Below are 23310 nucleotides of genomic sequence, written 5' to 3' on the forward strand. Positions count from 1 at the left end.
CCTTCCACCCTTCGGGGGAGGAGGAACCGGGCCCGAGGTCCATGTGGCCCCCAGGGCCCACCGGGAAGTTGAGGGTGCTGTGTTGCCAGGGCGACCATCCTTCCGTCGGGCCTTCCTACTGCTCTTCGTCCCCAGCTGAGGAGGGTGAGGACTTAACCGTGGAAGCGCCCTCTCCCAATAAATCAACTCTGACTGAGGCCAAAAAGGGTGGATAGGGAGCACAGAACATCAAGGAGGCCACTGGGCAAGAGAGGACAAGTTATCCTTCCTTCGCCCCAGACCGCTCCCAGGGAGCACTCACTGCCCGGAAGGCAGACCCCCAGGCTGCTCACCCGTTCCTCCAGGTCCCCCTGGGCGTGGACGCCAGGAAGGCCTTGGGGAGGTGGGAGGAGGGGCCTGTCTGCGCTTGATGGATGGTACTGAAGAAATGTCTGGCACTTTCTTTCCCCTTGGGGGAGGTAAAGCTGTAGCCACCTCTCCCCCTCATCTGCATTCCTGCCCGCCGGCTGCTCAGGAAGGGGGTGGGGTGAGCCCCTGGACCTGGGACAGGCGCCCTTAGTCTGGCTGAGAGTCATTTTGCAAACTATCACTCACATTTGTCTACACTGGCATGGAAATGGAAGGACATGTGGACAATCCCAAAATCTCAATTGAGGTCAAAAGGGATCCATATGTTCCCAGCCCCATCCCGCCTTGTCTGTTGAGGCCACATTCCTTTTCCTGCTGTATGCCAGGCATTGGGTAATACAGCTGTTTTCAAAGTGTGGTCCACAGACCCTGGGAGTCTCCAAAACCCTTTCAGGGGATGGATGAGGCCAAACATGCTCATGCTCGGAGGGTGCAAAAGTAACGGGTGAAACTGCTGGTGTCTTAGAGTGAATCAATAACATCAAACTAGTCATTGCAATTACCACATAGTGGCACTTAAAAAAAAAGAAAAAGCCAGTTTCTCTTTAAAATGTACTTGATAAAGTGGTAAAAAGTTACTAATAGGATGGATTTCTTACAGTTATTTGAAATGAGTTAATAGGGCTTGTTTTAATGTCTAATATCATATATATCAATAGGCATAAACAAAAGCTCCTCGTGGCCCTTAGTAACTCTTAAGGGTATGAATGGGTCCTTGGACCAAAAGTGTTGGCACTTCTTGGGTAATTCCCAGGCTGTTTCCAGCTTGAGAAACAAGTCTTATCTGACGAGAGGGTGGAGAACATGGCTGTGTTTTCTGGCGACTTTCTCTCCCTCAAAAACAGACACTGTCACTAAAATAAAAATTTTAATGGTCTCCACTCACAGGAGAAGCAAGGCATACAGGCCTTCAGCCCCCCACCCCCGACCATTGCCACTCCTCTCCCCTGCACACTGTATCCAATGATGGGTGGTGGGAGGCAGAGGGGTGTTTGCGGCTTGCATGGGCTAGGCCTAGATGTGGACTCCCCCTGCCCCCTAGATTCACCTATAGTCCCTTTTCCTATTGCCGCTAAGGTGGCTCTTCCCCTTCCCCATAAAAGTCACAGTGTAGCAAGGCTGAGGGATGAGGGCACAGGAGGGGGCAGGAGGATCCAGGAATCCACACCCAGGCTGGCCTGAGTCAGGGTGGAGAGCAGGTGTGTGTGCCTATGCGTGTGCCACGGGGCATGGCTGTGTGCTCTGGTCTGGTCCTGTGAGCTTCGAGTTCTCCCAAACACCAGTCCTCTTTCAGAGGTCACACGTGGTGTCTCCACTGGAGTCAGCACATCCGAGCTGTTCACACCACTTCTCTGATCTTTTGGCAACGGGTGGGGCTGCTGTGGGAGAGGGTGAGACCTGGCACCTCTCTGTCACTTCTGGCACAGGGAAGGGAGGTGTGGAAGGCCAGCAGGAGAGGCAGGTCAGCCTCGAGTGCTATTTCCCCGCTCCCCGAGCAGCCAGTAGGTCCGAACTTTGCCTTTGCCCTGGAGGGAAAAAGAAGAGGTTAGGATGGGGAATGGCAAGCCCACTTTCCCAAATGGTGGGAGTGAGAATGGGTGCTTGAGAAGGGGCCTGGGGGAGAGTAGCCGCCTCTGGGACCCCAAGGGGTGGTGAGGGTAGGGGCTTCCTTCTCTACCTTCATTTCTACATCTCCTCGAAGCTCCAGCTCGAAACCACCAAACTCCTCCAGGACAGCTTTGGTCTCAGAAGACAAGTGGATCTTAAGGGCTGAGTAGGAGAGGGAGAAGAAGGGAAGGTGAGGGATGCAGTAGACGGGAGCAGGGGAAATCAGAAACTTGGGGATAGAAAGATGCTCTCTCCTCCTTTTTGGTCCAGAAAGCTTCCTAATTCAGAATCCTACCCTCTCTGCGTGGTGTCTGACCATACTCGCCTCTCTCCTAGAACGTGAGAGCTTTGTTAGCCATCCTGTTAGCAAAGAGTCATGGTAGCTATTTAAATTTAAACTAATTAAAACTAAATGCAGTTAAAAATTCGATGCCTCAGTTGCAAAACCACATTTCAAGTGATCAATAGCCTCCTGTGACAAAGGCTACCAAACTGGACAGCATAGATTAGAGAACATTTTCATCATTGAAGAAAGTTCTATTTGACAGCGTTCTAGAGTATCGCCAGGCTCTAGACAAACATTGCATAGCACAGTCAGCCAGGAGCCCAGGCTTTGGGTCCTGCTCTGCCTAGGAAGAATTCTGGCATGAACGCTTGCTTGGGGAAGTAATAGGAACTCTCTGGACCTCATTTTCCTAGTCAATAGTGACAATGCCCATCTCAAAGCCTTGTTGTGAGGATTAAATTCAACATTCACAACGTAAAAAATCTGGCACATGGGAAGCACTACATTAGCTGCTGCTGTTAATTATTTAACTCACCACCCTCATCTTCTAGCGCACGTAACTGAGGCCCTAGGGGAGGAGATCTTCCCAGGCTTCCCTGACTTCTGATGGGGTATCCCCACACCCCTTCTCTTCTGCGACCTCCCTCCAAACGCGCTCCACCACTCCTGGGGGCTGCATCATCGTGACCTTGTTCTGTTGTTTTTGAAAATGTGCTCCTTGAGGACCGGACCTCAGAGCTTTTCTCCTACCTCAACAACCCCAAACACAGAGCCCAGGGAATGCCTGCTGAGCCAGAGCCCCTCTCAGCTCCAAGCAGCCCTTCTCCTGCATGAGGCTTAGGTGGGGTCTGCATGGTCCCTCCAGCTAATTGTGGGTCTGGGTCTTCTCAGTATGCCAGTCCTGGCACTCAGTAGTTGCTCAATAAACGTTTACTTGATTGAATTGTGTTAAATAATAGCAGGAGGGCAGAAGATCAACAGGAAGCAGGACCAAAGGAAGGGGTGAGAGCAAGCATTTATTAGGTACCTACTGTGTGTCAGGGGCTGTGCTAGGTTTCTTACATCCTGAGACAGGCATCGTTTTACAGATAAACAGTCGAGGCTCAGAAAAGTTGAATGACAATTATGTGCTCCTCAAGTTATATGGCTTTCTCACGTAACTCTAGTGAGGCAGGTATATTGTTCTCATTTTTGCAGAGGAGGAAAACTGAAACCCAGAGCTGGGTTAGTTATAGAGCTGAGATTCACACCCGAATGAGCAGCTCTGAGCCTTCCCTACCACACCCAAGAGGGGCCGGGGGGGGCCCAAAGGTGGGATTCCTGCTGCCAACTGGTGAACATTGGTCTGGAAAGACTTTCCAAACATTTGGAAAGACAGGGTAGCTAAGATTTGAGTCTCTGATTAGAATTCAAGGTGATCTGCCCAGGCTGAACCCTTATGAGCAAGAGCCTGGGAAGAGAGGGAGCTAGGAGCTGGGACAGGAATTGGACAGGCACAAGCTGTCCAGGAGGACCTTCCTGGACTCCTGCTGCCCTGCCCTCCCTTCCCATCTGGAGGGCCACCATACCTTCTCCATTAGACTCCATTCTTGAGGCCGTGTTGACTGTGTCCCCAAAGAGACAGTAACGGGGCATCTTCAACCCTACCACACCAGCACACACAGGCCCTGGAGGGAGCGGAAGGCCATCAGCGAGGGGCAGGAGGGTGTTAAGGGAGGCAGGTGGGGGCCTGGAGGGTGGCCACAGGGTGGGGCTGGGGCGATCTGGAGAGGCAGGAGGTGGACTCTCCAAGCCGCTGGGAACAAGCCTCACACTCCCCGCCCACCGCTCCGCCTTCTGGAGCCCCTTCCTTGCACTCTTGGCGGCCACACCTGTGTGGATGCCGATGCGTAAGCGCAGCTGCTCCTGGGGCCGGTGGCGGATTCGGAATGAGCTCACAGCGTCCAGCAGCGCCAGGGCCATGCGGGCCACCTCCCGGGCGTGCAGCTGCCCATTCCGCACTGGGAGCCCCGACACCACCATGTAGGCATCACCGATCGTCTCCACCTGTGAGGGTGAGGAGAGGGTGCAGGACTCGCAAGCTGGAACTGTCTCTTCCTTGTGCTGCTCCCAACAGTTCGTGACTGTCATTCCGAACCCCCATCCGCCAGTCGCTGGCTTTCCTCATCCTCCATCTCCCCTTCCTCCCCGCCCCACGGTTTCTCTGCCGGCTCCTAGGTCTCCTTGTGACACTGCCTATCCCCATGTGCCGTGGTCTCCTCTCTTAAAGATTGTTTCATTCTGCCCTTCACTTTTCTATGACCCTGTCCAGGAGTCTCTCTGTCCCTTCCCATCCATACTCCCGCTCTCACCTTGTACACATCAAAGTTGTCTATGACGGCATCAAAGCAAGTGTACAGGTCATTGAGCAGGGTCACCACCTGGGAGGGAAGAGGGCCAAAAGGGGCAGGGAGTAAGGACCCCAACTGAGCTTGGGTGGGAAAAGCAGAACCAGAAGGTGGCCTATGGGATGGAAATGCTAAGCTAGGCATACCTGCCTGGTCTTCACCTGTGGGCTGCTCCCTGACTCACCTGCATGGGTGTGCTCTCTGCTGACAGGGCTGTGAAACCCACAATGTCACTGAAGTAGATAGTAACGCTGTCAAAGGCTTCGGCCTGGACTGTCTCCCCGCGCTTCAGCTGCTCAGCCACTGAGCTGAGGGGTCAGGGGTCAGAATGAGGTGGGGCTGGGACAGGGGTGGCAGGGCGCATCACCAGGCACGGACACTCACTGAGGCAGGATCTGGTAGAGCAGGGCCTCAGCCTTACGCTTCTCTTCCAGGTAGGCCTGGGTCCGCTCCTCCACCAGCTCCTCCAGGTTGTTGGCATACTGCTCCATGCGAGACAGCAGGTTGTCCAGGATGTTGCTGCTGTTCTCTCTGAGGACGGGGGCAGCGGGCAGGGGTGAGGGAGGAGCCGCGAGCCTTTCCCTAAGTGCCCACCCCAGGCCTTCACTCTCCCCAGACTTCATGTCAGCCCACCCCCCAACTGCAGCGGGGGCCGTGGAGGGAGTGCAGGTTGAGGGGCACAGCAGGATGGGGTGTCAGTGGCAAAGGGTAGGAGGAGAGTTCAGTTCATCTTTGGGACGCCAGGGTCAGATATGAACCTTCAGACATACTGGCTATTTTGTTCGACCTTGTTAAACAGTGAGTTAAAAAGAGGCGGAAGAGGTGGAAAGGGACAGGGAGGACTGAGGGCAGCAGGAGGGCACACGGGCTTGGTGATGTGCCTGGAGGCGGCAGCCTGGGAAAGTGAGCTCCCAGCGTGGGGTGGACGCTGCCGTGGAGGGCAGAGGACCCCATTTGCGCCGCACTCCCCTGGAGACTAGGGCCCCCGGGGGCCGGGCAGCAGGGTGTGGGGTGGCTGTGTTGCTGGAGGAGGGGGGTGTGAGAGGTAGGGGGCTGTGAGGACAGCGGGTCCACACAAAGGGGGGCCGTGAGGTTGGGGTGGCTGCAGCAGGCTCTGTGAGGGCGGCTGTGAGTGTGTCCCACCGCAGGGGGAGACTTAAGTGTGGGGCCCTGGTGGTGGAGGGGCAGGGCTGGGGGTGCTCCATGACTAAGGCCAGCGACCTGTTAAACTTTCGCAGCATCAGGCGGATCTGCTGGAAGGGCGGCCGCTCCTGTGGGTCCTCTGCCCAGCACCTCTGCATGAGGTGCCCCAGTTCCTCCAGGTGACTCTGCAGGGCCAGGGAGGGCCGAAAGGGTGGCTGCTCGCCCCTGGTCACACGCTCGATGATCTCTGTGTGGTGGAGGAAAGGGGCTCAGCCGTGGGGTCAGCCAAGGGCCTGTTGAGATATGGGGTGGGAAGTCCAGGACCAGGGCACGGGGCAGGCGAGCCCTGCAGGGTCCTGGGCCCGTCATGCATTAGGGTCACTGGCAGCAATGGAGCAACAGGTGGCTGAGCTTTCCAGGAGGAAGATGTGGTGGGTTTCCAGGGGTCTCTCTCTCTCTCTGTGGCTGGGGTTAGTTGAGACTGCGGCAGGGCTAGGGGACAGCCTGGTCTTCTCACCTTTGGGGCTGAGGTCCAAACCTTCCACATGGAATACACCACTCCTCAGGGCAATCTCCTGAAGGATGATCCCAAAGCTGTACACATCTCCGGCCTGAGAGCCCCGGGTGGGGGGCGAGGCCATCCGCAGGAGCTCGGGGGCTGTCCACAACTTTTCTGCAGGTCAGAGGTAAGGAGTCACAGAGGGAAGGGCCCCAAAGCTAAAGGGAAACAAGGATGAAACTAGATTTGGCTGGGACTTATACAGAGACACCAAACGGAGCGCTAGAGCTAGAAGACGCCTGGAGACCACTTCGTCTGACTCTTCTTTCGAGTGGAGAGTGAACTGAGCAGGAGTCACGAGAGGCATGCTCAAGCCCATCGGGACCAGGCATCAGTCCCCGCGCTGAGCTGGGCTGGGCTGTGGTCAGGGTTGGGGACTAAGTGGGTCTGAGCTCACTGGCATAGAGGATGTGTCCTTGCTCTGGCTCTGGGTTCCTGAAGCTCTCCAGCCCATAGTCAGTGATCTTGAGCACAAATCGACTGTCCACCACGCAATTGGAGGACTTGAGGTTCCCATGGGAGCAAATGGCTCCATTGTGCAGGAACAGCATACCCTGGAGAATGTGGGGGACAAGAGTCTTGGGTATGAGTGGGACATACAACCACGGCCAGAGCAGCATGCCTCCCCCACATCCAGTGGGCTCTCCTGGACCTGCCTTGACGATGTCGTTGGTGAGAGAGTACCGGAACATCCAGTCCAGGGTGATGCTCTCATTTTCCAGAATGTCCTGCTGGGCAGTGAGAGTCAGACCTGTGCCCTGCAGACTTCCCCAGGAGGAGGGGTGCAGGCTCCTACTGCCATAACGTGGCAGAACAGGACAAAGCTTTGCATTTATTCTAGTGCCACTGCCCTCCCCCACTCCCATTTTACAGGCGGGGCAAATAAAGGTCAGAAAGAGGGGCTTGTCTGGGGTCAGAACACTGGCCATGGTCAGAGCCAGGGCTAGACCCAGGTTTCCTGATGCTCCTTTGCCCCCTCACCTGGAGGCTCCCACGGGGACAGTACTCTGTGAGGATACAGATGTTGGGAGGGTCGGTGCAGGCACCCACAAACCTGGTCAGGTGTTCATTCTGTAAATCCCGCATCTGAAGGTGGAAGCCAGCATGAGGAGCCTGACAAAGACCTCACTCCTCACCAAGTTGCCCCCCTTTCTCAAGGACCCCTCCCCCTACTTAATTCTATTCATTCTCCACAGACATTCTTGGACCTTCCCTGGTGATTCCCAGCCATGTTCTTTAGCCCACCTTTCCCCGCAAATCTGCTCCCTGCTCCCTGCTCCCTTGGCCTCCTACACCCCCCACTTCCCAGAGGCATCAAACATGGCCCCTCAAGGACCTTCCTCCAGGATATCTCCAGTAGTCCTTTCCCCATCTATGACCCCTTCCTCCCGTGTACAATATGCAAAAGCCCATCCCGGGGCTACAGATAACCCTGAGGTCCCCCGCATAACCCATGCTGTTGGCCAACCTCCCTGGGTCCCCCTGGGTGGGACGCTCCCCCAGGCTACTGCCTCACTCCCTACATTACATGCTTCAGTTCAAACAGGACTTTTCGTGTCAGCTCAATGCGTTTACGGTTCACACGTTTCACAGCCACGAGGTTGCCCTGGGCAAGGAAAGGAGACTGTCACTGTGAGGAGGTGGCCCAGTGCCCTGGGAACTCCAGCTGCTCCTGACAGCCCACCCCTGTCTCTGGGCCTCTCCCCCATCCTCTGTTAGTGAACACCCTGCCCCCAGGCCCCAGGCCCACCTTATAATACGCTGTCTTGGCAAAGACTTGGAACTGGCCCTCTGTGGTGAGCAGGGAGCCATAATTGGAGCCTTTCTGAAGGGATGGAGAGCAGAAGAGATGTCAGACCACAGGCCCTGCCAGGGGCCCGGCTCTCCCTGCTGGTGGCTTGAGCTCTGGTCCTCACTACCCTGCCTTATCTTTGTGTCACCCTGCTCCTCATTCCACATCATGAAATCCTCTCCTCAGTTACTTTTTTCTTTTAATGTATTTTCACATATACTATCATCAGCCTTTGAAAGAGCCCTCTGAGGGAAGCTCTGTAAATGTCATTATCTGGAGTTGTCTAGAGAAGGAGTGTGACTTATCCAAGGTCACACAGCAAGTGAAGACAGAGCTGGGACCAGAACCCTGCTCCCTCCTTTATCCATCAGGCACTGCCCTCCCGCTGCCCCCTTCCCAGGTACCTAGCTGTCTCCCACTTCCCCCCATTGCCAGCGTTCTCACTCCACTCAAGGTCAGCCGGCTGCCCGCACTCCGGAGGTGCCTCTCAAGGCTGCTGGGCTGCAAGTCGTCCCAACGCACACGCCACAGCTCTGAGGCCAGTTCCTTTTCCAGCTGCATCTTCCTGGAGCATGAAACCTGCATCTGAGCCCCTGACCCAGGGCAAGGGTGCTCTGTCCTGCAGCCCCTTCATTGAGCCCTGAGACCACTGTATGTGCTGAGAGACAGCGCCACTGCTGTGCTAAGAGGCAGATTTCAGGGTTGTCCTCTGGGCTGAAAGGCAGGAGGTTTGGAGAAATTCTGCCTCACTGGGACCTTGGGTAGTCATTTCCTTTCTTTGAGTCTCCTGTCTTCATGTCCAAATGTCCTCATTTGGAAACTGGGGACCTCAATATTTATTTCAAAGCATTGTTAGAATGAAAAGAAATAGTGTGTGGAAGTGCCTGCATGGAATATATGATTGACCAGCACTGATTGCCTTCCTTTCCTCCTTGCTTCCCTCTATCCTTAACTTCTCCTGAACTTTTGTTTCAGCTCCACTGGAAGGCAGGGATGGGACTCCTTTATTTCTCTTGGTGCACACAGGGGTCCTCATCCCTCCTCTGCAAACAGGGGCCCAATGCCAAAGGGCCTGAGCCATTGCTTCTCATCCGGTCTACAAGAGTAGGAGGACAAACCAACCCCTGGGCCCCAATCCAGGCCTTTATGATGCCACTCCCCCAACTGCTCCGCTCCTCTGGGATCACCACACTCTCCTGACCATTCCTATCCTTCTTTCCTCCTCCTCCTCCTCCTTTCTTCCTTGTGTCCTAAGGCTTTTTAGTTTCTTTTCTCCCCCATCTCCATTGGCCTCCCCCTGCTGTGCCCTCACCCCTTCCCCTTCCCTTCTGGATCCCTGCCACCTCCCTTGAGGTTAGTTCTTCAGGTCTCCCAGCCTCACTCACCACCCTCATCCCAAGGCTCACCTGTATATGAAGATGGAGACGATCAGGATGCTGAACAGGGAGAGGCTGCCCACCAAAGCCAGCACCTCCAGGGTGGAAAAGTGGGCTGTAGGAGAGAGTCCGAGTTGCAGCTAGAAAGGTTTTGGTTTGCCCTGGCTGGTGTGGCTCAGTGGATTGAGTGCAGGACTGAGAACCAAAGGGTCACTGGTTCGATTCCCAGTCAGGGCCCATGCCTGAGTTGTGGACCAGGTCCCCAGTTGGAGGTGTTTCTCTCCACCTGTCTATGTTTCTCTCCCTCTCTCCCTCCCTCCCCTTCTCTAAGGATAAATAAAATCTTTAAGAATAAAAAAGAAAGATTTTGGTTAGCAGAAGAAAGAACCTTCTAATAGTCAACCATTGAACTAGGATGATGATTAAAGGGAAGAAAACTTTCAGTGTGGGAAAGGAGCACTTATTTGGCTCCCCATGGGGGGAACCAGTGGCTCCAGAATGGAGGCATGGAGGGCAAGGGGCAGGCACCTTGGTTGCAGGCGGGGTCCTCATTTTCAAAGCCGCACTTGGGGATGTCAGGAGGAGGGTATCCTAGGGGCCAGTGCAGTTTGCGCCCTGACACAGCCACCAGCTCCTGGGAGGTCCCATTGTAGTTCAGAACCACCTAGGGGAGCGAGGGCAGGAATGGTGTTGGGGGCAAGGCCTCCTGTCCCTTGGAGCTATCCTGCCTCTCCCTTACGCCATCTCTGCTTCCAGGCCCTGCGTTTGGGCTGTCAGCTACCAGATCTCTCCTGTGAGTGGATACAGGGAAAGTCCGTACCCATGCCCCCTGCTATTGGAATGAAAAAACTTGAAAACTCTTTAAAGAGGGGGGAAACCCTCCATATGGGAAAAATTCCATACAGAGCTCTAACCCTATACTCAGGCAGTTTATAGAGTGAAACACATAGGAAAAAGTGGTGTTCTCAGTCCACATTCTGGGCCTAATCCATGTGCCCTCCTTCCAGGAAGCCTACCCTGGGTGATCCGCTCCTTGGCACCTGTGCTCAACCCCTTCCTGTTCCTGACTGAACTTAAAGCTGCACAAAGTGTGTCCATCTTGGCCCGGAGCTGCCTGTCTCTGTGGGAGGGGTTCGGCCGACCTTAGGAGAGAGCGGGCTCCCTGAGAGCAGGGCTGCACTGCCTCCTCAGGCACGGGGTCCCCCGAGGGTCGTGCCCACGGGCCCCTAACATTCCGGTTGCTCCCCCTGCCTGGAGCAGATCTCTTTAATCCAGAGCTCTCCATCAGTGACCGAGCACGGTAGGTCACAGAGTAGAGAGATACCCTGGCAGGGCCGTGGGGGGAGGCAGAAGGGTGAGATGCCTTTCTCTGTTGGCGATGTCTTCTCTGGACACAGCCTTACCCTAAAGGCACTAGTCTCAGGATCCATGTCCCAGAGGGAGAAGTCAGTCTCTCGATCTCCATTGCTGTCCATTTTCAGGTATCCTGTCACACCTAGGGGCGTGGAGAAAGACGGCTGTGTTTTGAGAGAATGGAAGGAAGTGCAGGGACCGTCCCCCTACATCATCTCCATCCCTTGGTTGCCTCTGCCTTGCCCTCCTAACACATATATATGGAATGATAATAAAAGGGACAGACACCTCAGCAGCAGGGATGATTAGGGCTGGACACTGAGGAGGATTCCTTGATGGAGCTAGCAAGATGGGGCACGAGGGCCTAAAGAAAGCGGTGGAGGTTTCTTGAGAAGAGAGGAAAAGACTGGCATGACCAGCTGTGCTGCAAGACTAGAGGCTTCTCGTGGCCTCCTGCTCGGTGCATGCACCCCAAGGCAGCCCCCTGCTACCTCCTGACCTTGGAAGCTTCGGTTCCACATCCGCTGAGTGATGCCCTCCCCATCGGTGACAGTTCCCCCCTGTTCCAGAGTCTCTCTCACTGCCTGGACAAAGAGCAGAAGCCCGTCGTGGAAGGACGCTGGGATGGTGTTCACCTGCAGGGACCAGCAGAGCCTGCCTGGGATGGGGTGTGTGAAGGGTACGGAGTGGGGTGCTGAGGGGTGGGGAGGGGTGGGAGGTGCTGGCAACTTGGAAGAGGACAGGAGAAAACACGCCCACGTGACAGATTTTGTTACTGATAAGATGCCCCTGCATATAACACCTCTCCAGTCCTGATAGGCAAATAGGGCAGGACATATCATCTCCATTTGACTGATGAGGACATGAGATTCAGCCGTTGAACAACTTGTTAAAGCCACCCCTCCCCCCACTCATCAGGCGAGATACAGAAACAGTGGGAAGGGAAAGAAGGGACTATCTGAGGATACTGGGATGGCTGAGAAAACAGGGGGGAAACTGGTAGAGGGCCATGGAGTCGGGGCTGAAGATCCACACTGGAGGGTCCTAGGACCCCGTCCTACCAGGCCATCCTCCATGGTGAAGTTGAACTGTTCACGGGCCAAGTGTTTTAGTTGCCGCAGGAATTCCAAGTACTCAGGATTATCTGGCTCTTTATATGTAATGATTTTGGCAGCCTGAAGAAGGGGTCAGTGGAGAGGGGTGAGCTGGGCACTGACCCATCCTCCCAGTACCCTGGTATCCACCTCAACTGGACCCCATATCCTGGGTGAGGTATTATCTGCTCCAAAGCAGGGGATCCTATGGGATGGCTTCTCCAAGTCCAATTAAGCTGCAGGACTTGAACATACTTCCACCTCAAGCCCGTTCTCTCAAATCTTGTTATCCTGGCTCTGAGTCCTAAGGCCCTCCATACACCCCTGGCCCCAGACCCCTGCTCTTCATCACTTAACTCCCTGTGAGCATCAAGAAACTCTTTCTTAGAATCCTTTCAGACACTGCAGGACCCAGTGCCTAGCTGATAACTATGTGTTACCAGCTCAGAATCCCACAGCCTGGGCTTCTGACCTGGACACTCACCTGAAAGGCACGGTGGGCACTGACATCCTGCCCATCCCCTCTCTCCCAGGGCCTGCGAGGGGCAAGGCCATGAGCACCTTGCAGGCTTTGCCCAAAGAGATCCAGGTGGAAGAAAACATAGTCCTCCCCATTCAGGCCAGCTTCCAGGGCCAGAAGCATCAGGGTTCGGAAGGCATCTGGGGAGCCGCAGATGTAGATAACTGGGGAAGAACGGGGCCGTCAGAGAGAAAAGCAGCCCAGGTCTTGGGGGAATGGTGAACTCCTCGACAGGGCAGCTGGGGCACTCGGGGGACCTTCAGAGGCTCTGTAGTAGTGACTGGGACCCCTGGCTCACTCAGTCCTGGCTGTGGCAGCAGAAGGGTGGGAGGAGAAGGTGGGAGTGGAGAAGGAGCAGAGGTACGGGGAGTAGGAACGGCTGAGCTGAGCGTGGGGAAGGTGGGGTCAGGAGTGGAGGCAAGAAGGAGAGGGGGCAGCTGAGAAGGGGGCTGCAGAGGAGCAAGTGTGTGGGAGCACTGAGAGGAGAAGATGGAGGAGGGAATAAGGCTGTTGGGTAGAAACAGAAAATGGGCGAGAAAAAAGGGAAGGGAACTAAGCCGGGGACCTACTCTAAGTGTAGGGCTGGCAGCAGGCGTTCCTTTCTTCCAGTTGACTCAGGAGGAACTGGTGGACTGGAGGTGGGAGAGTCGAGGAGGTGAGGAGAGAAGAGCATAGGATCAGGAAAAGGCGGGGGGCGAGGATGGAGAAAGAGAAGGAAATAGAAACTCAGAGATGAAAAAGGCCAAAGAGGCTGAGATAGGAATGAGGAGCACTGAGGAGGAGGGGGTGGGGGAGGAGGGTGAAGCAGCAGCAGCAGCAGAAGAAGGGGCGGGGAGGAGGAAGAGGAGGAAGAGGAGGAGGAGGAGGAGGAGGAAGACCGACGGAGAAGATGGAGGACTTCCGAAGTCACCTCCGAAGGTTCTGGAGCAAGGGTTCTGCGGACCCCTGTGCCCTCTCACCTCGGCCTTTGCGCTGCACGCTCCGCAGCACAATAGAATACTGGTGGAGGTCGCCCTCGATGAACTCCAGGTGGTCTACCGTGACGTTCAGGCGGTCTTGGACCCGCAAGTACAGCCCCTCCACCACGAAAAAGCAGCGCCGATCCTCATGCGGCTGGTAGGCGTAGAGCACGAGCGCCCGGCGCTCCCAGCCCAGCCGTCGGTGCAGCGCCACCACGAAGTCGCCCAGCTTGGCGTGGCTGGGCCCGGCGCGCGTGGTCAGCGCGTACTCGTCCTTGTCCCCGAAGCCCACGGCTGGGGCGCCGGCCGTCAGCAGCGGCACCCGCCAGTGCGCGGTGAAGCGCCCCACCGGAGCGGCGGCGTACACGCAGCCGGGACCCAGGAACACCGCGGGCTTGTGCTCCCACTTGAGGTCCACCGCGGTCAGAGGAGCGGCGGTGTCGGAGCAGACGCCCCGCGCGTCCTCGCTGCTGCCCAGGACCGTGCGGACCGTCCAGCCGGGCAGCAAGTCGGGCTGCGCCTTAACTCTGGCCAGGGCCAGTTCCACGGCCGGGCCCACGCGCGCCCACGACCATGGATAGGAGGCGTTGGCCAGCGGCAGCACCACGGCCACCGTCAGGGTGTCCGCGTGGCTGCCCCGGAGCAGCAGCAGCAGTGGCGGCAGGAGCAGCAGCAGGCGCGGGCGGGTGCCGGTGCGGCACCTGGGGTGCGGCATGGCCTCAGAGGGCACCGCGACGGGTGGGGACTCCCACCATGGCCTCCGAGGTCCCCTCGGGCTCAGGGTGCGCCCCGTGAGAGAGAGAGGGGCGATCACCCCGGGGCTCTCAGTCCGCTCCAGCTGCGACGGTCACCATCAGGATCCCCAAGGGTGCGCTGCAGGCGGGAGGGCGGGCGGACCCCCCAGCTGGGGGCGCGACGGTGGGGTGCGTGGAGGGCGCTGCGGAGCAGGTGGGCGCGAGAAGCAGAGCGCCAGAGCCGGGGTACCCGAGGGAGCGTGCGTGTGTGCGTGTGCGTGTGTGCGTGTCTGTGTGTGTGTGTGTGTTTGGAGAGAGAAAGAGAGTGCTCGCTGGACTCCGGAGAGAAGGTGGGAGACGGCGCGAGGGAGGGAGAGAAGGGAGTGAGTGTCGTGTGCGTGTGGGAGCGCTGCCCCAGCGAGTGCGCCAGAAGGGGTGTCCGGCCGGCCCAAGTCTCCGGCTGTCCGGGGGGGATTGGGGAGGACCTGAGCCAAGCTCCAAACCCTCCCTCCCGGACGCTTCCCCTCCCAGACTCGGTGACAGCAGAGCCAATCCCCGATCTTTAACTCTTTCCTCCCCGCCTCCAAGTCGCGGGCTCTCCTGCGCCCATTGCCAGAGAGCTGTCCCCGTAGACCCTCCTCCAGCTGCTCCGCCGCCCCACGTCCGCCCGCTCAGAGAAGCAGCACCGCGGAAGGGGCTCCCTCGCGGGAATGGGAAGGGGACTGAACGGAAGAGTGTGTGGAACAACCGGAGTTCTCATGCGCCCCTACCTTTTCCCTCGCTCCCCACCGGGTTCCGTCTGGGGAGGAAAGACGTGCTGGTTCGGGATCTCGGCAGGAAAATTGTTTGTGTCTGTCTGAGAGCGACATGTCTCTGGAAAAGACGTTAAAGTAGGTGAGGCCCAAGGTCCCAGTGATCCAGTCCATCTAAAACACCCCTCGCTCCCCCATTAATTAAGCGAATGTGCGGAGAAAAAAGACCAGGTGGAAGGGCGGCGTTAACTCTTCCGTTCCCAAAGGGATGTAGGCAACGGAGGGAGGGCGTGCGGGCGGCTGGAGGGGAGCGGGATGACCTCAGGGCCGCTCTGGGAATGTGACTGTGTATGTGTTTTATGTTGAGAAGGATTGTTAAAATGAGATTTAGTTAAAAATGAGAAATAGTGCCGGAAACGACCGTAGGAGGAGAAGGTTTGGCCTCACTTGACGGCTGGGCGGCTGGTGCGGGCCGCTGTGGAATCAGTCTGCCCTCCAATGGTCAGCAGGAGTCATTGACCGTATTGTGCCACGGCCTCTCCAGCCCTGCGCCCAGGCCGGGACCCAAGGTCAGCGAACTTGTTACGTTCAGCAAACAGTTGCAGGGGACCTAGTGCGCATTAAGCAATGCCTAGAAGCTGAAGGTAAAAAAGGAAGTACGTACAGTCTGTACCTCTGGGGAGCTCTATTTGGGATATATAACCATAACGTAATGTCGTTAAGCACTACAATATAGAGATGGATACGTTACTAAAAGGCCCAGATGAGGACTACTCTGCCTGCCTCGGGACCAAGAAAAACTCCAGGGAGAAATCATTCAACAAGGGTAGAAGGATGAGAAAGGTATTCTGAAGCTAGCATAATAATGAAGAATGTTTCCTATATATAGAATTTTAGGAGAACTTTGAATATTTTTATAGGTGGAGCCAACTGTAGTGCATGGACCAATTTCAGATGGCAGACATGTTTTCTTTGGCTTGGATTCTCTGTCTCTCTGTCTCTGTCTGTCTGTCTCTCTTTAGATATATATATATTTTAAGATTTTATTTTTAGAGAGAGGAGAAGGGAGGGGCAAAGAAGGAGAGAAACACCAATGTGTGAGAGAAACATCAACAGGCAGCCTTTCGCATGCCCCCAACCAGGACCAGCGCAACCCAGGCGTGTGTCCAGACCAGGAACCACACCAGCAACCCCTTGGTTCACAGGCCAATGTTCAATCCGCTGAGCCACACCAGCCAGGGCTCTATATATATTTAATTTAATAACTCAAACTTAGAAGTCAGTGGATGACAGCAAGTTTTTGGAGTTCTGACTTGTCTGGACATATCAGAGAGCGGCTAATATAAGTCCTGCATCTCTCCACGATAGATCAGCAGGAACTAGTATCCATTACCTACTTGAGATGCCTAGTTCATCTGGTTCTTTCCCACTGTTCACTCATTGGCATTACTGGCTACAGTGGGGATTTATGCTTTCAACCCTGACCTATGCTGTAAGATATGTATATGTAAGAATGACTGAGGAGGAGGTAAGGAAAGGCAGCGGAGGGCAGTTCATGCAAGCTTCCCTGTGATAGGCATGTCTTTGTCCTGTGAGGGGAGCTCCAGAGTCTATAGAGGTAAAGAAGAGACAGGAAGATTTTAATTTTTTTGTGTACCAATTTTTTATTGATATGCAGCAAACCACTTAACATTTTATATTAGCCCTGGCTCAGCTGGTTGGAACGCGGCTGGTAGACCAAAAGGTTCTATTCCCAGTCAGGGAACATACTTGTGGATTTGAGCCTGGTTGGGGAGTGTAGGAGAAGGCAACCAACTGATGTTTCTCTCTCCAACCAATGTTTTCTTTCTCTCTCTCCGCCCCCTTCCTTTCTCTCTAAAAAAAAAAAAAAAAAAATCAATAGAAAAGAAACATGTACAAATTATTTTAAAACATTTGAAGAATGTAGTAAGTTTCCTTGATACAATGTTAGCCTCAAAGTGCACTACCAGGCAAACTCTTGGGGAGATCACGAAACAGAAAGTAAAGTTCAGAGACAATGTAAAATTGCTTGAAGGACATAGTTTATTAAACCTTAAAATTTCTGCAGCTTTTTTACTAGGGAGATTTTTTAAAAAGTTTTATTAAGGTATAATTGATATACCAGAAACTACATATTTAATCTATACAGTTTGACAAGTTTGGGCTTATGTATACACCTGTGAAACCATTACCACAACATCTAGGTAATAAACATACCTATCATGTCCAGAAGTTTCTTTGTGTCTTTTTGTGTGCATGTATGTGTGTTAAGAATACTTAACATGAAATCTACCCTCTTAAATTTTTAAAGGCATAAATTGTTATAAGTAGAATCAATTTGACTTCATGAAGAGAACACACTCTACAAATAATTGAAGTTTAGGTGACACTAGCCCATTCGCTGAGAAGCTGAAGAGGCAGGTTTTGGGGAGATGATAAAGTTCTTAATTTACTGGGTTTGAAGTGCCTGTAGAAACCTAAATGCAGGTGACCAATAGGTCATAGGATTAGCAGAGCTGGACTTCAGGAGGAATGACTGCGCTATGAACCTAAGTTAGTAATTGAGCTCCTCCATCAATAATTGTGGACCAAATAATATGTCTAATTTCTGAGCTGAATACAACTAAAAATGTTGGATGAAATACTTTTTCTTACACCTACTAAGATGGTGTAATAACTTTAGAAAACTGAGAAAGTCATAGGTATACTAAATGTACTAAATGTCATTGAATTGTACACTTGAAATTTTGTTATGTGAATTTTACCTTAATTTTTAATTTTTTAAGTATATTTTATGGATTATGCTATTACAGTTGTCCCATTTTTTTCTCCCCTTTATCTCCCACAGCCTGTTTTTTCTCTACCCTCCCCTCCCCCTTGCATTCCCCTCCCTTAGTTCATGTCCATGGGTCATGCATGTAAGTATTTTGGCCTCTCCATTTCCTATAGTATTCTTAACTTCCCTCTATCTATTTTGTACTTGCCAATTATGCTTATTCTCTGTACCTTTTCCTCTATTCTTCCCCCTCCCCCTCCATGCTGATAACCCTCCATGTGATCTCCTTTTCTGTGATTCTGTTCCTGTTCTAGTTGTTTGCTTAGTTTGTTTTATTTTTGTTTTTTAGGTTCAGTTGTTGATAGTTGTGAGTTTGTTGTCATTTTACTGATCATAGTTTTGATCTTCTTTTTCTTAGATAAGTCCGTTTAACATTTCATATAATAAAGGCTTGGTGATGATGAACTCCTTTAACTTCACCTTATCTGGGAAGCACTTTATCTGCCCTTCCATTCTAAATGATAGTTTTGCTGGATAGAGTAACCTTGGGTGTAGGTCCTTGCTTTTCATGACTTTGAATACTTCTTGCCAGCCCCTTCTTGCCTGCAAGGTTTCTTTTGAGAAATCAGCTGATAGTCTTATGGGAACCTCTTTGTAGATAACGCTCTCCTCTTCTCTTGCTGCTTTTAAGATTCTCTCCTTATCTTTAGTCTTGAGTAATTTAATTATGATGTATATTGGTGTGTTCCTTCTTGAGTCCAACTTCTTTGGGACTCTCTGAGCTTCCTGGACTTGCATGTCTATTTTCTTCTCCAGATTGGGGATGGTTTCCTTCATTATTTTTTCAAATAAGTTTTCACTTTCTTGCTCTTCCTCTTCTCCTTCTGGCACCCCTATGATTTGGATGTTGGAACAGTTAAAGTTGTCCCAGATGTTCCTCAGCTTCTCCTCATTTTTTTTTCTTGTTTCTTCATTCTGTTCTAGTTGAATATTTATTTCTTCTTTCTGTTCTAAATTGTTAATATGAGTCCCAATTTTCTTACCTTCACTGTTGGTTCCTTGTATATTTTTCTTTATTTTACTTTGTATAGCCTTCACTTCTTCCTTTATTTTGTGTCTGTACTCAGTCATTTCTGTAAGCATCCTCACTACCAGTGTTTTGAATTCTGCATTTGATAGGTTGTCTATCTCTTCATCACTTAGTTCTTTTTCTGGAGTTTTGCTCTGTTCTTTCATTTGGACCATATTTCTTTGTCTCAGAGCACCTGTTACATTTTAAGGGGCAGAGCTGTAGGTATTCACCAGGGTGTGGCAACCCATTTCTCTGTGTTGTAGCGCTGTATGTAGGAGACAGGTCAGAGAGGGAACAATATCAGTTGCTCAGCTCTTGCCCCACTTTCAGTCACTTTCCTTGATACCCATAAGCTAATTGGTCCCTTCTGTTGCTGATTCCCAGATAGGTGGGCTTGTGTATGTTCTAGGACCCAATGGGTCCCTCCAGCAGACTCTTCTGTGAGACTGGGAGCTTCTCTTGCCACCACAACCCCCACATGTTTTTATAGCCAGACTTTTCAAAGCTTTATGTCCCAGCACTGGAATCCTGGGTTGCATGGTCTGTCTTGCTCCCCAGCTGTTCCTCCGTCAAGTTCCCTCCGCCCCCGGCTGCCCATCTCCACCCCTCCTACCAGTCTGGATGAACGTTTCTTCTTTAACTCCTTGGTTGTCGAACTTCCATACAGTTTGATTTTCTGGCAGTTCTGGTTGTTTTTTGTTTTTAAATTGGTTGTTGTTCTTCTGGTTGTGTGAGGAAGTGAAGTGTATCTACCTACACCTCCATCTTGGCCAGAACTCTGGATGAAATACTTTTAGAAATCAAGAACTAGTACAACAGTGAGGAACTATTGATGTTAGATCATGAAAGGACAGGAAAGCAGAAGTTGAGACCAGCAGTAGGACTGCTTTTACCTTGGGGCCATTTGCTGAAAAGGAATTGGTGGAAGAGAATGAATTGTGTGGGGCAAGTGAGACAAAAATTGGAGTCCAAATGTCCCCAATGGTGAAAGCCTCAGTAAACCACTTTCTTATTTTTGGTTAGGATACTGGAAGGCTGCACTCAGAGGGAAAAACCCAAGAATAGGGTAAACTAGAAGTAGAAAACCCAGACACAAAATATTCAAAAAACAAAATTAAAAACAAATTGATAGGTTTAACAGCAAGTTAGACTTGACTGAGGATTGAGTAATGATTCAGAAGATAGGACATAAGAAATTACCCAGAATAAAGCATGGGTGAAAAAAAAATGGAAAACAGCTCTGGTTGATGTGGCTCAGTGGATTGCGTACCATTCTATGAACCAAAGGGTCAAGGGCTTGGTTCCCAGTCGGGGCACATGCCTGGGTTGCAGGCCAGGTCCCCAGCAGAGGGTGTGTGAGATGCAACCATACATTGCTGTTTGTCTCCCTGCCTCTCTCCCTTCCACTCTTAAAAAAAACGACAAAAACCAATTTTAAAAAAAGGAATGGAAAACATAAGAAAGGGTTAGAGACATAGAAGATACCTTGAGAAAGTCTGACCCACATTTATTTGAAGCCCAGGAAGGAGGGAAATAATAGGATAGATGTGAAAAAATAATATCTGAGAATCTTAAAAAGTGGATGAAATATGTCAAGCCACAAATTCAAGTTCCACAAAACTCAGGTAAGATTTTTTTAAAAATCCATATTTAGACCCGTCCGAATGAAACTGCAGGAAAAATAAAAATAAAAAATTTAAAATATGAAAAAGTATTAATTACCTTCAAAGTAGAAACCATTTGATTGACAGTTTTTTGTTGTTGTTGTTGTTTTCTTTTTCTTTCTTTCTTTTCTTTTCTTTTCTTTTTTACAATGAAAAGGAAGCCACAGCCAGTAAAATAATAGTGTAAATGAACTGAAAGAAAATAACTCCTGCTCTGGCTGTGTGACTTAGTTGGTTAGAACATCGTCCTGATAAGTCCAAGGCTGCAAGTTCCATCTTCAGTCAGATCAAGCAATCAACCAAAATCAACAAAATCAACAAAAATCAACCAATGAATGCATAAATAAGTGGATAGACAAATCAATGGCCCCCCTTCTTTAAAACCAATACATTAAAAAAAATTCCTAATCAAAAACACAAGTAAGAACAAAGTGGAGCCAGAGAGCTGGGATGGTTCTGCTAGAGAGTGAGCAGTTCCTGACAGAGCTGACCAGGCTCTTCGAGAAGGGCCAGCTGTCTGGCAGTGTGTTCAACTCCCTGAAGAAGTATGATGATGGAACTAACCCCATTCCAAGGAAAGGTTCTGTAGAGCACTTTGAGTCCTCAGGCAACAAGTGTCTGTTTGAAGCTACTGATGGGGAAGAGATCAGCACACTGGTGAGCTCCAAAGAAGTGAGTACGTTTCAGCGTGCACAAAGCTATCGAGAGCTAACATGGATGGGCTGAAGAGGGACAAGAAGAGCAAGTATAAGAAGGGCAAAGCAGCACAGTGAAGGGGACCGGATTCCCTGATTTCACCAACTAATCACTGAATTGCTATTTTTCCTTTGATTTTTGCGTTTGGCCTCAAAGCTAGGTTTCTTTTCCCCTACATTAACTATGTAGGGGAGCATAGGATGGAAGAATGTTTACAGGGTAGTTAGAAGAAGGCATTTTATTTTCGATCTGGCTAATTGGTCTGTGTTGCATAGTTGTGTATTCCTGGGTTATAGTTTAAAGCCCCTGCAGCCATCTGTGTGAAGAGGATTGTATCATTAAACCTGTCTATTTATCAGAAAGAAGAAAAAGAAAAGAAAAAGAAACACAGGTGAAATAAAGATTTAGTCATACAAATCAAAACCAAGAACGTTAGCCACTAGCAGATGGGCATTAATTCCTGAGCAGAAGGAATATTATACCAGATGAATGGTTGGAGTTGCAGGAAGGAATAAAGAGCATTAAAAACAATAACTCTAAATGACCACTAATTTAATTAATAAGTGCTAATGTCTTGTGGGATTAAAAATATATAGAGAATTAAATTCTGTGCTTATATACACCCAAACCTACCCAAGAGAAGTGAATGCATCTGGGCCACAAGAATCTTGTACAAAAAATGTTCAGAGCAGCTTTATTCATAATGTCCCCAAACCTGAAACAACCCAAACGTGTTTGTGTGTGTCTCAGCCAGTTGGAGGTCCTGAATTCATCAAAAGGAGAAAGGACAAACTGTGGCATAAGATGCAATGAAATGCTACTCATAAATAAAAAGGGGAAAATTGCTGATAAATGCAAAAATGTGGAAGAATCGTGAAACATACCAAGCAAAAGAAGCTAGGCAGAAAAAGTACGTATAGTGTGAATGCACTTATGTAAAGTTCAAGAAGAGTCAAAACTATTCTATGATAATAGAAATCAGAGTAATGATTGCCTCTAGGGGCAGGGCAAAGGGCTATGAATGAACTCTGGGGTGACAAAAATGTTCTTTATCTTAATCTGGGTGTTCATTATATAGATGCAATATATAACTCAAAAATAGTCGAGCTATGGGGTTAAGATCTATGCATTTTGTTGTAATAAATCATGTATCAATAAAGTATTTAACAGGACCACACAACAGCAGTATATAATTCTGGAGAGAGTGATAGTGGTAAGTGGAATTAAATTATTCCTGCATTTTCCATAAGGAAGGTAAAAATATTACATAAAATTAGACTTTGCTAAGTCAAGGATGCATGTTGTAATTTTTAGGGTAATCACGATAAAAGGAGAAAAAGAGTGAGCAACTTTCAATTAACAAAGGCGGGGAGGGAATAATAAACATTAATCAGTGCAAAAGAAGGCAAACGGGAAGGAAGGATTACAGGAAAGACAAAGCACACAGTCATCTGATTGATTTAAATACAAATACAGTATACCCGTGTATGTGTCTGGTGAAATCCAGTATAAAGGTGATATCTGCCAGTTTAAACAATGAGGAAAGAAGAGAAATGGGGCGGGGGGCGGGGTGGACTGGGCAGCAGGGATGGGTAAGGTCCTTCCCTCACTACTTCCCTTGCTTTCTTTTTCTGATCTCTCTCAGAAGCTGCCTCAGTTTCCCTTCTGGTCCTCACCATCACTGCTTTTTCCTCCTCTAATTCAATCGATACACTGCCTCCTTTTCTCAAAGCCGCTTCTGCGAAGGAACTCTTCGTGATTGCTTAAAATCCCTTCCTATTGCCACATTTAATTTGCTGATGGCAAAAACAGCTTCAAAAGGCTGCATTTTTGAGACAGGAAAAAAGTAGAAAGATGGCATTCATATCTATTGAAAAAGTAAAAATCCTATTTTAGGGGTGAAAAGGTAAAAAGTCCTGATAGCAGAGGATGGTTTCGATCCATCGACCTCTGGGTTATGGGCCCAGCACGCTTCCGCTGCGCCACTCTGCTACCTATGTTATAGCTGTCTCCTGTTTCCTATAGAAAGTTTCCTACTTGGTCTCTGTCCTGACTTTTTTTACAGGGTGCCGCCTACTGTCCAGTTAAGAAAATTATCATTTTCCGGGTA

At 50.9% G+C, this 23310-nt stretch overlaps 1 protein-coding gene, 1 non-coding gene and 1 pseudogene across 3 annotated transcripts; 1 reads left to right on the plus strand and 2 right to left on the minus strand.

Moving 5' to 3' along the window:
• Positions 1-1197: 1197 nt before the first annotated feature.
• NPR1 (natriuretic peptide receptor 1) lies at positions 1198-15053 on the minus strand. Of its 2 annotated transcripts, XM_054562851.1 has the most exons (23): positions 14990-15053; positions 13486-14509; positions 12491-12690; positions 11974-12087; positions 11412-11547; positions 10963-11054; positions 10088-10223; positions 9590-9674; positions 8628-8748; positions 8142-8216; positions 7920-7997; positions 7373-7477; positions 7048-7119; positions 6789-6945; positions 6350-6505; positions 5911-6079; positions 5074-5220; positions 4874-4997; positions 4654-4722; positions 4174-4348; positions 3871-3969; positions 2087-2178; positions 1198-1934 (listed from the first exon to the last, which is right to left on the minus strand). In XM_054562851.1, the coding sequence occupies exons 2-23, from the start codon at positions 14198-14200 to the stop codon at positions 1872-1874; spliced, it is 3180 nt and encodes a 1059-aa protein (XP_054418826.1). In that variant the 5' UTR covers positions 14201-14509; positions 14990-15053; the 3' UTR covers positions 1198-1871. The 2 variants fall into 2 exon arrangements, with proteins under 2 accessions (XP_054418826.1, XP_054418827.1); XM_054562852.1 differs by lacking the exon at positions 14990-15053 and having other exon boundaries at positions 13486-14684.
• A 5901-nt stretch (positions 15054-20954) lies between these two features.
• On the plus strand, positions 20955-21277 carry LOC129062240 (signal recognition particle 14 kDa protein-like; annotated as a pseudogene).
• A 1843-nt stretch (positions 21278-23120) lies between these two features.
• Positions 23121-23192, minus strand: TRNAM-CAU (transfer RNA methionine (anticodon CAU)). The gene has a single exon. It is a non-coding gene; the product is annotated as a tRNA-Met (tRNA).
• Between the last annotated feature and the right edge of the window lie 118 nt (positions 23193-23310).

This window comes from Pteronotus mesoamericanus, unplaced genomic scaffold, assembly GCF_021234165.1.
Source record: "Pteronotus mesoamericanus isolate MK-2021 breed Mesoamerican mustached bat unplaced genomic scaffold, CSHL_Meso_final scaffold_705, whole genome shotgun sequence".
In the NCBI taxonomy this organism is placed as follows: Eukaryota; Metazoa; Chordata; class Mammalia; order Chiroptera; family Mormoopidae; genus Pteronotus; species Pteronotus mesoamericanus.